Source organism: Neovison vison, chromosome 1 (assembly GCF_020171115.1).
Source record: "Neovison vison isolate M4711 chromosome 1, ASM_NN_V1, whole genome shotgun sequence".
NCBI lineage: Eukaryota > Metazoa > Chordata > Mammalia > Carnivora > Mustelidae > Neogale > Neogale vison.
The window spans coordinates 225,206,495-225,223,022 of NC_058091.1; the positions used below are offsets into that span (position 1 = coordinate 225,206,495).

General features: G+C 34.3%; 1 protein-coding gene across 2 annotated transcripts in view; it reads right to left on the reverse strand.

Annotated features, from left to right (window-relative positions):
- Positions 1-16,528, reverse strand: part of IPO11 (importin 11) — a 214,048-nt gene that overhangs the window by 97,696 nt on the left and 99,824 nt on the right. For both annotated transcript variants that reach the window (XM_044224008.1, XM_044224016.1), the window contains exon 22: positions 11,517-11,593. In XM_044224008.1, coding sequence (XP_044079943.1) covers positions 11,517-11,593 — 77 coding nt within the window. The remainder of the gene's footprint in view (positions 1-11,516; positions 11,594-16,528) is intronic.

A 16,528-nucleotide genomic window follows, 5' to 3' on the forward strand; every position in this document is an offset into this window, starting at 1 on the left:
TATCTAAAAACTGACATCAACCTGTAACTGAGTACCTCCCCATATAACTGCCACTAGTTAAAATAATTTAGGAAAAAAAATTAAGCACCAGGTTTGTTTTTCCCCCTTTCAGAAAACAAGCACATAACCGTATAAACCAAACTTCTCATTTCAAACTACATTTCTAGTGCCAGCATGGTAAATGACAAGTAACGGAATCATGTTACCATCACATTCTTACATGTGCTTAAATGGTTCACTCAGTAAACATTTACTGAATGCTACTGCACTGGTATTGAATACACTACACTACTTATGAAAGAATCCTCTCACACTCCAAAAACTTTTACTATTGTGTTTAGGTAATTCTCAATCCTTGGACTCATCTTCAAATCTGCTCCCCTGTAATAATTTACACATGAAAAATATTCCTAAAAATATAACTACCAGAATAGCATAGGAAAGGATACTGTGTTTAGCTGTTCTAGAGCAAAGCAGAAAACTATTTTATTAAAACTGTACATGATCAAATTTTCATAGCGTTATTTTACATGTTTTAATCACATAAAATAGTACAACAGAATACAAATCTTATGTGTATAATTTACAGATCAAAACATGACCCCAAAATATCCATATCTAAAATGCAATTTTAGATATGTTGTTAATATTTTCAAAATTCTCTTCACTTGCAATAGGACACATTAAAAAAGGATTTTTGTTTTCCTGACGAAATACTGACCTAGGCTCTAGCTCATAAATAACTCCTATACTACTACAGTAAGAAGACATTCTCTTCAGATAAGAATTCCCCATAAACTTTTATAAGAAAGGGAAAATCTTACTCCCTGCTCAAAATGTCTTTTAAAAGCACACATATACGTTAGGATTCAAAAGAGTAATTAAAAATGAAAATTGTGGAAAGGACAGGGATGAATCAACTTGTTACCGTGCTAATGAAAGACATAAAAAGAAATAATGAAGGCAGTCATATAAATATTTTTCACATGAGAAGATGAAATCTCAGGATAAATGAGCAAGCCTTTAACCTGTATAAAGTTATTGTTAGGAAAATTCAATGCCTTCTTCTCGTCCAGCAGAAAGTTCAGTCAAGTTTTGACTTGTGTACACTCTTTAGCAGGCCAGCACTGAAGAGCAGAATGGAAATGACTGATAAGCAAGGATAGTCTTATTCAAGTGAGAACTTAAAATGGCTGCACACCAGGCATGTCTAATTTCTAAAACACTGTCATCTCAACTTTTATTAATATACATGATGAAGGAAACAGTATTTAAGGACTGGTTTCAAAAACCACAGTGTCTCTATTTGCAGATATTTTATTTGCAGATACTTTATTTGCAGATACCTTAAGAACTATTCCTGGATCCATCTACAGAAGGAAATACTCAAGTGACAAGGTCATGTCATGTCTGTTTTCCATGTCTCCATCATGACAAGGATAGCCTTTACTCAACTTTCCAGGGCATGCTATCATGCCTAACTTAAAGTACAGTGAATGTTGTTCATTATATCCATGAGCTCCTACTGAGACTGAGGAATACAGTCTGGTTTAGTATCAGAGGAGCTTTACTTCAAGATGTAAGAGATCTGTATTTACATTCAGACCCTGTGAATAACATAAATCAAATGCTCTCAATCATTACAAGACATCTGATGAGGTCTGGAAACGGGTTGTTACAACTGGCATCTAGTGGGCTGAAATTAAGGAGGCCATTAACCTTCCTACAATGTACTCGACAGCCCCTCAAAACAAAAAATTGCCTTATCCAAAATGTCCATAGTATCCAGATTGAAAATCCCTAATTTAAGTGATCAAGTTTTTCTTTCACAGCCTATGAATGAACTCAGAGGCAAATCTCTGGCCCAAAGTAACTAATTATACTGAGCACATATGATTTATATCTATTAGTCTAATTAAAACTTTTACTCTGTAAAATTCCTTTTTCTCCATCTATTCCTTTGTTCCTGTAATCTGTACTTTCATATTACATTTTATTTCCTTCAAGTCCCTGTTGTTCTTTAGTAACAAATTACTAAATTACATTAAAGAGATTCAATAGGAATCTACATTTAACCACAGTATTTAATTTTATGTTGGGAAAGGACACTATCATCATTTCTCCTTTTATTTCAAATTCTGATACTATAGGAGGGCTAAACTGTGTAAGAGAGCCTACAACATCATGAAGACAGATAGGGAAAAGCCCTTCCAAATTAGATAAAAAGTTAACAGCAGAAAAATTTCACTGGTCAAGGGACATTAGTTTGACATTTATAACAACATTGACAAGAAACAGCTAACTATCTTCCAAGTAATGAGAATACTAAGTAAATTAACATTATAAAACAAATTTAAATGATTTTAAAAACAAGCCCTGAGAACTAAGTTAATCAAAAATTATTTTGCGACAGAAGCAAGATGGCAGAGGAGTAGCAGACTGAAATGACACCAGGTCCCAGAAGTTCAGCTAGATAGTTACCAAACCATTCTGAACACCTACAAACTCAACAGTAGACAGAAGAAAAGAAGAGCAGCAATTCTAGGAACAGAAAATTGACCACTTTCTGAAAGGTAGGACTTACAGAGAAGTGAATCTGAAGCTATGGGAAGAGAGACTGCAACGGCGGGGGGGCGGGAGGGCCGGATCCTACCAAGCAGTGGAGCAGCGAAGCACAAAATCAGAACTTTTAGAATTCTACTCCACTGACTTACCTCCACAGGCTAAGCAGGTGTGGGACCCTCATGGGGACAGTGAGGTCTGGGTCCCATGAGTCACAGAAAGATAGGGGGTTGTCTGAGTGTGGCAGAGCTGCCAGGTATCAGAGCAGGGAAGCCAACTAAAGAGACAGAGCCCAGGAGTGAGCTTTCATATTGGGGTTACCTTGAACTGTGATCCAAGGCACAGTCAGGCCACTGCACTTTGAGCAGGGAGCCCACAAGTGGCAGATCCAGAAAGAGCCCTCCTTCCTCCTCTGGGAGAAGCGGCACAGGAGCATGGGGCAGGAATCTGATGGGTTTGGACACTCCAAACAGGTCTGAGTGCCAGAGACAGAAATGCTCGGTCACAGGCTGGGTAAGTACAGAGTGCCATGGAGACAAGGGAGAAAGGAGGGATTGATTGCTTTGCTCTGAAGGCAGAGTGAGGAGTGGGGCCCTGAGCTCTCAGCTCCTCTGGGCAGGAGACTGGTAAACCGCAATTTTCATTCTTGTCCTCCAAAGCTCTACGGAAATCGGAAATCATTCAGGGAACAAAAGCTACAGAGAGCAAGCTTGAGCAGATTCCTTAGCCTGGCCCCTGGCAAGGGCGGTGCAATTCCGCCTCGGGCAAAGACATTTGAGAATCACTGCAACAGGCCCCTCCCTGAGAAGATCAGCAAGAACATCCAGCCAAGGACAATCTCACTGATCAACAGCAGTGGAATTCCAGAGCTAGGGGAAAGCAACGCATAGAATTCATGGCTTTTTCCCCATGATCCCTTAGTCTTGCCCAGTTAAATTTTTTAAATTGTATTTCTTACTCTATTTTTTAACTTTTCCTCTTTCCTCTTCTAACTTTTTAAACTAGTTTATCTTAACAATACCTTTCTAAAAATAAAAATCTTTTTAAACCTTCATTGTTATAGTCATATTTTATCCTTCATTATATTTAACCTTATTTTTTGTATACATATAGGCTTTTTCCCTTTAAAATTTTGGGATGCAATTTCTCCTAATAGATCAAAATATACCCTAAATCTAGCACATGGCTTTGTTCTAGTCTCCAGCCTTAGCACATTCTCTCATCCTTTGTTTTTTCTTTTTCCAAACAACTTATCAATGCCTTTCTTAGAATTTTTTTTTAAATGTTCATCTTTATAGTCATATTCCATCCCTTCATTGTGTCTACCCTTATTTTTGTAAATACATGAGTTTTTCTTTCTTTCAATTTTTGGAAGCTAGCTTCTTCTAAGAGACCAGAATACACCCAAAATCAAGTGGGTGGCACTGTTCTATTCTCCAGTCTAATATATATATGAATTTTTTTTTTAATTTTTTAAATTTTTATTTCCTTTTTCCCCCCTTTCTTCGCTCCCCCCCCCCCCCGTTTTGGGTCTCTTCTGATTTGATTAGCAAACAATTTCTGGGGTCGTTGCCACCCCTTTAGCATTTTATTCTCTTGTTCATATCATTTATTTTTATCTTGATAAATTGACAAGGCAGAAAAACCACCAAAAAAAAAAAAAAAAAAAAAAAAGAACAAGAGGTAGTACCAATGGCTAGGGAACTAATCAATAGAGATATTGGTAATATGTCAGAACTAGAGTTCAGAATGATGATTATCAAGGTGCTAGCTGGGCTTGAAAAAGTCATGGAAGACATCAGAGAAACACTTTCTCAAGAAATAAAATCCCTTTCTGGAGAAATAAAAGAACTAAAATCTAACCAAGATGAAATCATAAAAGCTATTATTGAGATGCAATAAAAAATGGAGGCTCTTACTGCTAGGATAAATGAGACAGAAGAGAGAATTAGTGATATAGAAGACCAAATGATGGAGGATAAAGAAGCTGAGCAAAAGAGAGACAAAAAACTACGAGACCATGAGGGGAGAATTCAAGAGATAAGTGATACCATAAGATGAAACAATATTAGAATAATTGGGATCACAGAGGAAGAAGAAAGAGAGGGGCAGAAGGGATATTGAAGTGAAATATAGCAGAGAATCTCCCTAATATGGCAAAGAGAACAAGCATCAAAATCCAGGAGGCACAAAGACCACCCCTCAAAATCAATTAAACAAGGTCCACACCCCATAATCCAATAGTAAAACTGACAAGTCTTAGTGACAAAGAGAAAACCCTGAAAGTAGCTCAGGACAAGAGTTCTGTAATATACAACGGTAGAAATATTAGATTGGCAGCAGACTTACCTACATAGACCTGGAAAGCCAGGAAGAAATGGCATGATATATTCAGAGCATTAAGTGACAAAAATATGCAGCCAAGAATATTATATCTAGCTAGACTATCATTGAAAATACAAAGAGAGATAAAAAGCTTTCAGGACAGAAAAAAATTAAAAGAATTTGCAAACACCAAACCAGCCCTACAGGAAATATTGAAAGGGGTCCATTAAGCAAAGAGAGAGCCTCAAAGTAGTAGACCAGAAAGGAATAGAGACAATATACAGTTAACAGTCACCTTACAGGCAATACAATAGCATTAAATTCATATTTTTCAATAGCTACCCTGAATGTAAATGGGCTAAATGCCCCAATCAAAAGACACAGGATATCAGAAAGGATTAAAAAAAAACAAGACCCATCCATATGCTGTCTACAAGAAACTCATTTTAGACTCAAAGGCACCTACAAATTTAAACTGAGGAGATGAAAAAAATTTACCAAGCTAATAGACATCAAAAGAAAGTGTGTGAGGGGGTGACGGGCACCTGGGTGGCTCAGTGGTTAAAGCCTCTGACTTCGGCTCAGGTCATGATCCCAGGGTCCTGCGATCGAGCCTCACATCGGGCTCTCTGCTTAGCAGGGAGCCTGCCTCCTCCTCCTCTCTCTCTCCGCCTGCCTCTCTGCCTACTTGTGATCTGTCTGTCAAATAAATAAAAGTCTTAAAAAAAAAAGAAAGAAAGAAAGAAAGAAAGCTGGGATGGCAATCCTCATATCAGACAAATCAGATTTTAAGCCAAAAAATACGAGATGAAGAAGGACACTAAATCATACTTAAAGAGTCTGCCCAACAAGAAGATCTAACAATTTTAAATATCTATGCCCCTAACATGGGAGCAGCCAACTATATAAACCAATTAATAACAAAATCAAAGAAACACATCAACAATAATACAAAAATAGTAGGGGACTTTAACACCCCCCTCACTGAAATGGACAGATCATCCAAGCAAAAGATCAACAAGGAAATAAAGGCCTTAAATGACCCACTGGACCAGATGGACAGCAAAGATATATTCAGAATATTCCATCCCAAAGCCAGAATACAAGTTCTTCTCTAGTGCACATTGAACATTCTCCAGAATAGATCACATCCTGGGTCACAAATCAGGTCTCAACTGGTACCAAAAGATTGGGATCATTCCCTGCATATTTTCAGACTACAGTGCTCTGAAACTAGAACTCAATCACAAGAGGAAATTTGGTAAGAACCCAAATGCATGGAGGCTAAAGAGCATCCTACTAAAGAATGAATGGGTCAACCAGGAAATTAAAGGAGAATTGAAAAAATTCATGAAAACAAATGACAATAAAAACACAACAGTTCAAAATCTGTGGGACACAGCAAAGAGAGTCCTGAGAGGAAAACATGTAGTGATACAAGTCTTTCTCAAGAAACAAGAAAGGTCTCAAATACACAACCTAACCCTACACCTAAAGGAGCTGGAGAAAGAACAACAAAGAAAGCCTAAACCCAGCAGGAGAAGAGAAATAATAAAGATCCGAGCAGAAATCAGTGAAACAGAAACAAACAAACAAAAAAACAGAACAAATCAACGAAACTAGAAGCTGGTTTTTTGAAAGAATTAATAAGATTGATAAACCCCTGGCTAGACTTATCAAAAAGAAAACAGAAAGGACGCAAATTAATAAAACCATGAATGAAAGAGGAGAGATAACAACAAATACAAAAGAAATACAGCTATAAGAACATACTATGAGCAACTCTACGCTAGCAAATTTGACAATGTGGAAGAAACAGATGCATTCATATAAACTACCACAACTGAACCAGGGAAGAAATAGAAAACCTGAACAGACCCATAACCAGTAAGGAGATTGAAATAGTCTTCCAAAATCTCCCAACAAACAAGAGCCCAGGGCCAGACGGCTTCCCAGGGGAATTCTACGTAACATTTAAAGAAGAATTAGGGGCACCTGGGTGACTCAGTAGGTTAAGTCTCTGCCTTCCGCTCGTCATGATCTCAGGGTCCTGGGATCGAGCCATGCATCCGGCTCTCTGCTCAGCACGGAGACTGCTTCCCCCTCTCTCTGCCTGACTCTCTGCCTACCTGTGATATCTCTCTCTCAAATAAATAAATAAAATCTTTTAAAAAAAATTTAAAGAAGAATTAATACCTATTCTTCTTAAACTGTTCCAAAAAATAAAAATGGAAGGAAAACTTCCAAACTCATTTTATGAGACCGGCATTTCCTTGATCCCAAAACCAAACCAAGAACCCAGCGAAAAGGAGAATTACAAACTAATATCCCTGATGAACACAGATCAAAAATTCTCACCAAAATAATAGCCAACAGGATCCAATGGTACAAAAATAAACTCAAAATCGACCAAAGACCTCAATGTGAGAAAAGAATCCATCAAAATCCTTGAGGAGAACACAGGAAGCAACCTCTTCAGCTGCAGCAACTTCTTCCTAGAAACACTGCCAAAGTCAAGGGAAGCAAGGGCAAAAATGAACTACTGGGACTTCATCAAGATCAAAAGCTTTTGCACAGCAAAGGAAACAGTCAACAAAACCAAAAGAGAACTGACAGAATGGGAGAAGATATTAACAAATGACATATCAGAAAAAGGGCTAGTATCCAAAATCTATAAAGAACTTATCAAACTCAACACCCAAAGAACAAAAAATCCATCAAGAAATGGGCATTAACAGACATTTCTGCAAAGACAGCCAGATGGCCAACAGACGGATGAAAAAATGCTCCATACCACTCAGATCAGGGAAATACAAATCAAAATCACACTGAGATACCACCTCACACCAGTCAGGATGGCTAAAGTTAACAAGTCAGGAAACGATAGATGTTGGCGACGATGCAGAGAAAGGGGAACCCTTCTACACTGTCAGTGGGAATGCAAGCTGGTGCAGCCACTCTGGAAAACAATATGGAGGTTCCTCAAAAAGTTGAAAATAGAGCTACCCTATGATCCAGCAATTACTCGACTGAGTATTTACCCTAAAAAGATACAAATGTAGTGATCCACTGGGGTACATGCACCCACATGTTTATGGCAGCAATGTCCACAATTAGCTAAACTATGGAAAGAACCTAGATGTGCAACAGATGAATGGATAAAGAAGAGGTGGTATATATATATATAATGGAATACTATGCAGCCATCAAAAGAAATGAAATCTTGCCATTTGCAATGATGTGGATGGAACTAGAAGGTATTATGCTAAGCAAAATAAGTCAATCAGAGAAAGACAATTATCATATGATCTCTATGATATGAGGAATTTGAGAGGCAGGGCAGGGGATTTGGGAGGTAGAGAAGGAAAATATGAAACAAGATGGGATCAGGAGGGAGACAAACCATAAGAGACTCTTAATCTCACGAAACAAAGGGGATGGGGGGGAAGAAGAGGGTGGTTAGGTTATGGACATCGGGGAGGGTATTGTAATATGGTGAGGGTGGTGAAATGTATAAACCAAATGATTCATGGACCTATACCCCTGGGGTAAATAATACATTACATGTTAATAAAAATAATTAATTAAAAAAGCGTCTTTTAGTAACAGCTTCTGGTTCCACTTTAAATTTCTCTGGTTCTACTTACATTTAGGAAAAAGGATATAAAATGAATTTTAGCCTTGTACTTCTTCACAATTAACACCTTAAAAATCATTAACTTAAACATCTAAATAGCATTCAATATTGTTGGTTTTACATATTTTAAATGAAAATGAGAAAATTCCTGCAAAAGCTTTATTTCTACTTATAAAAAATATTTGTTATATTCAGTAAGTAAATTTAAAAATCTTGGATATAATGACAAAGAATATGTTTTCACTGATAAGAAAACTAAGTATTCCTTTTGATCTATATTCTTAAAAGATTAAAATAAATATTCTGGTTATATTTCAAAATAAATACTAAAGCTCTTATGAAAGAATGTATATGCAAAATGCTACATATAAAAATTATAAAAGTTAGAATAAAGGTAACACTGCTGTCAAGGTATACTAAACATGCACAGGTATAATGTGTAAACAGAATTTCTTCCTATTTTCAAAACAAATATACATACTATAATGCATAAAACAAATTATATACAGTGTTTGTTTTCAAAGAGAAAAGCAGGAAATAAACTAATTTAATAGCATCCATATAATCTATATTCACTGCTACTATCTGTGAAATACAGAATTTTTAAAATTTTTGAGCATTAAAAATACTTAAACCAAATTATCAATTATCATGAGCATGAAATTTCACTAGTTCTTGATCTAGTTAGGTAAAAATCCTTCAGATACTGTGGTTACTTTTTCTTTTAAATTAGCAGTAATATTAACAGTAATATTAATATATATAATTGCAAAACAAATAATCTTTACTAAAATGCACTATAAAAAAATAACCTTTACTATGTGGCAGACACTGTTTTTTTTTAACGATTTATTTATATTATATAGAGAGCGCGTGCATGCTCATGCAAGCAGGGAAAGGACCAGAGAGATGGGCAGAATCTCAAACTGACTCCCCACTGAGGGTGGAGCCTGATGCAGGGTTTGATCTCATGACCCTGGTATCGTGACCCGAGCCAAAATCAAGAGTCAGAGGCTTCACCAACTGAGCCACCCAGGTGCCCCACCAGACACTGTTCTAAACACAGAGAAGTCCTTACTGATTCATCAGGTCTATGCATCAACTACAGAGCTTTCTATGGTTAAACTGTACTATGGTGCTTACCCAAGTCTATACTCAAAATAGTGTCATAGAGTCTTAGTAGTCAATGCTTTTTGTTTAAATCTCTTTTTTCCTGTCTACCAACCCTTCTCCTGTTACACTGTACAGGTCAAGCAGGTTGAATTTGGGGTCAAATAACACAGGCCGAGTGACATCACTGTATAAAGTCACCCATAAGTGAAAATGACTGAATCCTATTCATGACAAAGATGGCAATGGCTCTGGATGAGGTTTCTATTCCTAGGTCAAGCACAAAAAAACATTGTGGATCAGAATAACACTGTATTTGGTGTCCAGGTTAGGAAGAGTAGAACTAAAAGGCCTTCAGCAGAGAGTTAAGGGAAGTGAAAAGGATAACTTCCAATCTCATTCTCTGTGGTTTCTCAAAGACAGATAAAACTTTTTTAGGAGACCAGCAACAAGCAACTGGTCTACTGTCACAGTCTTCATCTTTGGGAATTTTTTCAACAATTTTATAGGGACATTAGATGATAAATGGCAAGTGGCTCTTTATTACAAAACAGATGGTGTTTTGTGTATTATTTGAGATCTGTTCTGGAGAATGGGGTAAAATAATAGAAAATCTGAAAAAATGTGAAGGACTGATTACCTTATCTACCTTACCCACTGGAACTATCCAGCAAATGACATGTTTTCTAATGAGTTATAATAGTGTTTTAGTACACATATGTTGATCTGTCAAAAAATTAATCTACTTTTCTGGTATATCATTATAACTCAGTAATATTTTGCCTCTAATAAAACTATTCACTACAATGAATTCCCAGAAAAAAAACAGTCTTAAGATATTGCTGTAAATGCCCTCCCCTGACAATATTTAGTTAGTAGACACAAAGTTCTAATGAAGGAATTAAAGTTGCTTCATGGATCACTCTTAAAGAATGGTTACTATGAATGCAAAAAACTTAAATTTTACATTTTATAAATAAATGATAGTATTCTTCAGACTGAAAAAGAATCGTAAAGGTGCATAAACTGCATTAATTACAATCTTTATATTACTCCACGGGTTTAAATGTGAATCTCTACTGGTAAAATCTCTCACAAAACAACTCTATAAACAAAATACTATGTTTTTTAAAAATGCAAGGAACTACATAATTGTGAATGGTAGGCGACATATAACCGGAAAAGTATCCCCTAGCATTAATTATCAACAGAATACATGTTCAGATTGTAAAAACAAAACAAAATAAAAAAACTACTGAGAACTCATCCAAGGTAGCCAAAAGAGACTAAGGCCCCACTCCTAGTAGTGTACAGTTCTCCCATCCCATGTGCCATAAATGGTGGTTCTAGAACATTATTCATGATTTTACATGTCTATACATCAGTACTACTTAAAGAAACAATAAATATAATTTGCCAATATTTAATAGTCTTCATGTTGTTGGTGCCTTAGCTAAATCAGAAATATGTAGAGTTCATCTGTGAACAGGTGAAAGCATAAAATCATTTTGTAAAGGAACTGGATAATATCACGGTATACAGAAGCAGCTTTACAATATAATCTTCTAAATACCTTACAGAACCTACTATGAAACATAAAAACTTTACCAGACAAAGTTCAAACTTAATATGGAATTAATATTACAAGAACACTGTTTTGGCTTTATTTATTTAGTAAATTTGGTGCTTACTCTTTAATAAGCAGAAATGGTTCTAAAAAGTTATACAGAAACATATCTAAAAACTATTAAAACACTATTAAACTTGTTTGTGAATATGAGGGACTTCTGTAAAAATGGAAGGTATAATTTAAAGTCACCTATAGGGCCCCAAATTATGGCTGCATTCAAAAACAGTATTGTGTTTACACTTTCACACATACCAAGAAGTGGGGACATATTCTGAAATATACGAAGCAATTCTGGTGTAACACATGGGCTGTTTTCCAAAGTCACTAACCTAGAAAGAAAAAGAGATGATTAAGTCTCTTTCTATAACCATTAAGCTGTTAATAATACAACTTATTAAAAAACTGTCCCACCTAAAGGAAGAAAGAAAAATGGACAATACAGTAAGTTATAAAAGTTATCTTTCTAGGAAAAAAATTACCAAATTTGTCAAAATTTAAAACTTATCTATAAATCATATATTATTATTCCTATATACACAGCAAAAATAGTAAGGGAAGTAACTACATACTAAAATATTTCTAATAAAATTTTAATGATAAAGCAAAAGCTTTATCCTGGACTACAGTCAAGGAGAGACAAAAATTGCTTTGTTTTTATTTTTCCATCACATGTAATTCACATGTCCTTTCAATAGACACTGGGAAATATCAAAGAAGCAATGTATACAAAATAAAATATATATGGGTCCTGGTTTATCACAGAAGTGTGTAGCTGGTTTATTTCCTCAGTCCCCACCCAGCAAGTTGATGGAAAAAAACATGATTGTCACAACAGCTGAAAGAAAAGAGTAGAAGGAGATCCTATTCAAAATCTAACATTCATTATCAAAACTCTTACCCTATTATAAACAGAAAGTAAGTCCTTAATCTGGTAAGAGAGTACCTACCAAACACTTGTAGAAACACAACTAATGGTGATATCTGAAACCAATCTCTTCGAAAAACAGAATCACACTTCAAAAACTATACTCTCTTTTTCATCTTGTTTACCTTCACACCTACTGAGTGCATGTATGGAGGGCTCCTCGCATAATATGACAAAGAAATTATTAAAGACACAGGGTGAGAGGAAAAAGTTAAACAGTCTTTATTCACAGAAGATATGACTGACAGAGAAGAGAGGGAGAACGAATTCATAAAAAAGTACTTAAATCACTAAGAGACTTCACAAGGTTGCTAAATACGTCAATACACTGTATATAAAAATCAACTCAATTTCTTTACACCAAAACAGATACTTAAGATTTAAATAGATATTTCTAAGAGTCACCGATACAAATATCCAGCATCATAAAAAAGTCAATTCTCTCTGAATTGTTATACAAAAATCAATAAAACTTCAATTTAAATCCTCACAGGCTTTTTCCTAGAATTTAGGAAAGCTGAGTTCTAAAATGATTTGGAAGGCAAGGGACCAAGAATAAACAAGAAATTTTTTAAGGAAACAAAACATATGGAGGGACTGGGGGAGATACTTCTTTTACTGCATATCAGAACTTATTATAAAAATCAATGTATTTTAATATCGTAAACAGAGTAACACAAGAAACAGACCTGCTGGTTTATGTCAGCGGCAGCTCCCAAGTTAAGACTGGACAATCAGTCACTGGTCATGAGCTACTGGGCCACTACCTCACACGAAATAAAGAAATCAATTCTTTATTTATATTTATTTATTGATATTTATATGAGAAAGGTAAGCCTTTATTTTACATGTCAGGAGAATATAATTATAGCTTTAAGTTAAAGAAAGATTAAAGAAAAAGAGATAAATATGACTACATTAAAGTTAACAGTTACTGTGTATCAAAAGATGCTACAAAAAAAGTCAAAATATAAGTCACATACTGGAAAATGATTTCCAATACATGTAACTGAAAAGGAAGCAGTACCCAAGGAATACACGTAAGAGGTTAATATGAGACTTATGTAGAGAGCACATGAAAAAGCATTCCAAAGAGGATCCATCCAAATGTTGTAAATAAACCTGACTATAAAAAATATAAAAAGATACTGAACTAGTAATCAAGAAAGTGTAAAATATAAACAAAACAAGGTACAATTTTACCCCTACCAGATAAATCGGACATAATAGGCATTGGCAAAGCTACAGAACAGTGAGAACTCTTGCACAGTGCTGGCAGGAGGAAGTTAGTCTCATCACTTGGAAAGTAATTATTATCTGAAAAAGTGGAATATGTATATGTGCACATACTTATGATCTAGTAAATAAGGTCTCATACATCTGCGTACATTGTCATGTACAAAATGTTCAGCTGCATTATTTGAATATCAACCAAAATGGTGTATGAGTAAATGAACTGTGACATGCACACCCTTAAACTCATCAATATGGATCAATCTTAGAACGGGGAGCAAAAAATAAATAAACAAGTTAGAATACAAGCTATAAAATCTGTATGAAGTTAGAATATACTGTTTACACACGCACACACACACACAGGTGTGATTTTAAAAACATTACAGTACAAGAAAGAAAACCAAGGAATGAAAACCAAAAAATTGGTAGAGTGGGTCATCCCTGAAATGAAAACAGGAGAATTTAATAACCATGCAATACCATGGGCTTCAAAGACATTCTTATTATCCCATTTCTTAACATGGGTACAGGAAATGGATTTTCATTTTATATAAGTTATAAATATTTATAAATAATATGACTTCCCTATTATCTTTATCTATGAACTATTTCACAAATTTTAAATGCCAGAATTAGAAAGAGGAAAGGGGGACACAAGAGAAACCAGCCACCCTGAAAATGAAGTACGTGCCACATATACAAGCAATGATATTTTTAGATACTTTAATTAGATCAACAAGAACAGGATTTGATTCCGTTTTTAAGAATAAAACAGGAGATTTCAAAAATTTTATCTTATTCACCTTTAAAATAATAAAGTCAAAAGAGAAAACACAATTCGGTTATGACAGTTCAGTGAGAAAAAAATTGATGGGCATATTCTAAATCTCAGATGTTTCAAACTCTGTCATTTGATCCAAATTAAAATTCCATATCAATTTTTCCCTCCCAATGTCATTACCTTAGTAAAAAAACCAGTCAGGTCATTGTCACTCTTGATGCCTATGCTAGTTCCCACAATATAAGCCATACTATTTAAAAAAGGAAAAAAATCTTGAAAAGTTTAAAGTACTTAAAAATAAAAAATAAAATGACATAGCATATAACTCCAACTTCAAATGAAGAATAAGAAAGTAAGAAAGAGAGACAAAGTCAAAGCACTAAAGGAAAGAGACAAGTTACTATTCTTAGGAATAATTAGACAAAGTTATCTTTAACTAGAGAAATGTAAATTTTAATGTTACTCTTCCACAAAATAATACAGGAAACATGGACCATTAGGTAAAAAGGTATATCAATTTAACAAATAAATGTAAGAGCATGAAAATTCTTTTGAGGTAAAGCATCTTTGGTTAAATTAAAATACAAAATATAAAAATAAGCCTCATGTACACAGGAAAATTTCTAACAGAAAAGCTAAAATGTAAGCATTTAACAAAGACAATTAAGTCAAGTCTAAGTAATGTAAGCCATGTGATATTAATATCAGATAAAATTTAAATGCAAAGTAATTAAAAGGTGAAAAGTTAATCAATGCATACATATATACTTCATCACATGATGCTTCATGAAAATATTTTAAATTTTAAATACTGTGTTTACTTACTAAATATTTTAACAATATACAAAAATTCCAAAATTTTGTGCGGTGTATAACAGCTTTGAAAAGTTACAGATCAGGAATGCTAGAAATAAAAAGGGAAACTGATACAAAAGAACTAGATGGATATTTTAATAAACCAGTGTCAAAATTAAGAAGTAAAACAATGATTTGAACTATACAACCTACTAGTTAGAAAGAATAAAGAATGCATCTTTGATATCATCATTACTATTAATATGAGTATCTGACAAAAGCAAAGCCTATGTCATTAAAATTTATATTAATTTTTAAAAAATTGAACAAGTGCTTTGTTGTATTTACAATGCAGTAAATCTAGACCCGAATCATACATTTCAGTATAAGCAAAATAAATGAGATTGAGTCAAAGAAGACATTAAAAATCCATAATGCTACCACCAAAATAAAAAACAGGATGTTCTCTATCAAGATTTATGGGAAATAGGCAGTTAAAATCCAAGACAAATTTACAGCTTTACATGTTTTAAAGCACTTAAGAAAAACAAAAGTAATAAAGTAACCATTTTTATAGCTTTAAGAAAATACACCCATCTAAGTGTAGGAAGTAAAAAATCTGAAGGAGAAATAATGAAAGGATAGAAACATAGGAAAACTCATAAAATCTAACATGTACTTCTTTCATATTAATAAAAAGAAAAATCTCTAATAAATGTACTTTTAAAAGAGGTAAAACAAAAAAACTGCAAATAACAGAGATAAGGGAAATGTATATAAGGCTTTTTTAAAATTAGTATTGTAAGGTATTAAGTACCCAGACTGTAACAGACAAGGAAAATCAAAACCCAAGGATGTATAAACTAGCAACTAAGAAACAACCTGAGAATATTCACAAACTGTGACTCACTCCTCAGCCAAAGCCATGAATCCATTTTCAGTTCCCTTTATTACTAAATTTTCAAATCATCCAAAGAGTTACTGTACTATAGAGATCATTCCAGTATGAAAAAAAATCACTTTTAAAAACTGATAAATTGGTAAAAGAAACATGACATTGATATGAAATCAGACAGCATCACAAAATACGAACTACCAATCCAACTCATTTATAATTAAAGGAAAAACATAAAATCTGATAAAACACCAGAATATAGACTCGTATGACATACTAAAAGTAGAATTCACCCTAGTAAGAAGAGGTTTTTTAAAGAGAACAGTTTTGGGGGTTTTTATTTTGTTGTTGTTTTTTAAGACTCTAAATCTCCTAAGATGATGGTAAAAGGCAATCAAACTGGTTTTTGGGTGTTTTTTTTTTTTTAAACGATGAAGAGCATATTAAAATCAATAGTATATAGCTGATGCTTATTGTTGACCAGTCTCCATTACCACACTGTACTTCATTTAGAAACAAAAAAACCTGGAACAAAAAATCTGTTCAAAGTTTGCTCAAATTCTGTTTAAAAATATTTACAGTATCACATATTTATGTTTGTTAAGAAAAAAAATTAAGCTAAATCACAGAAG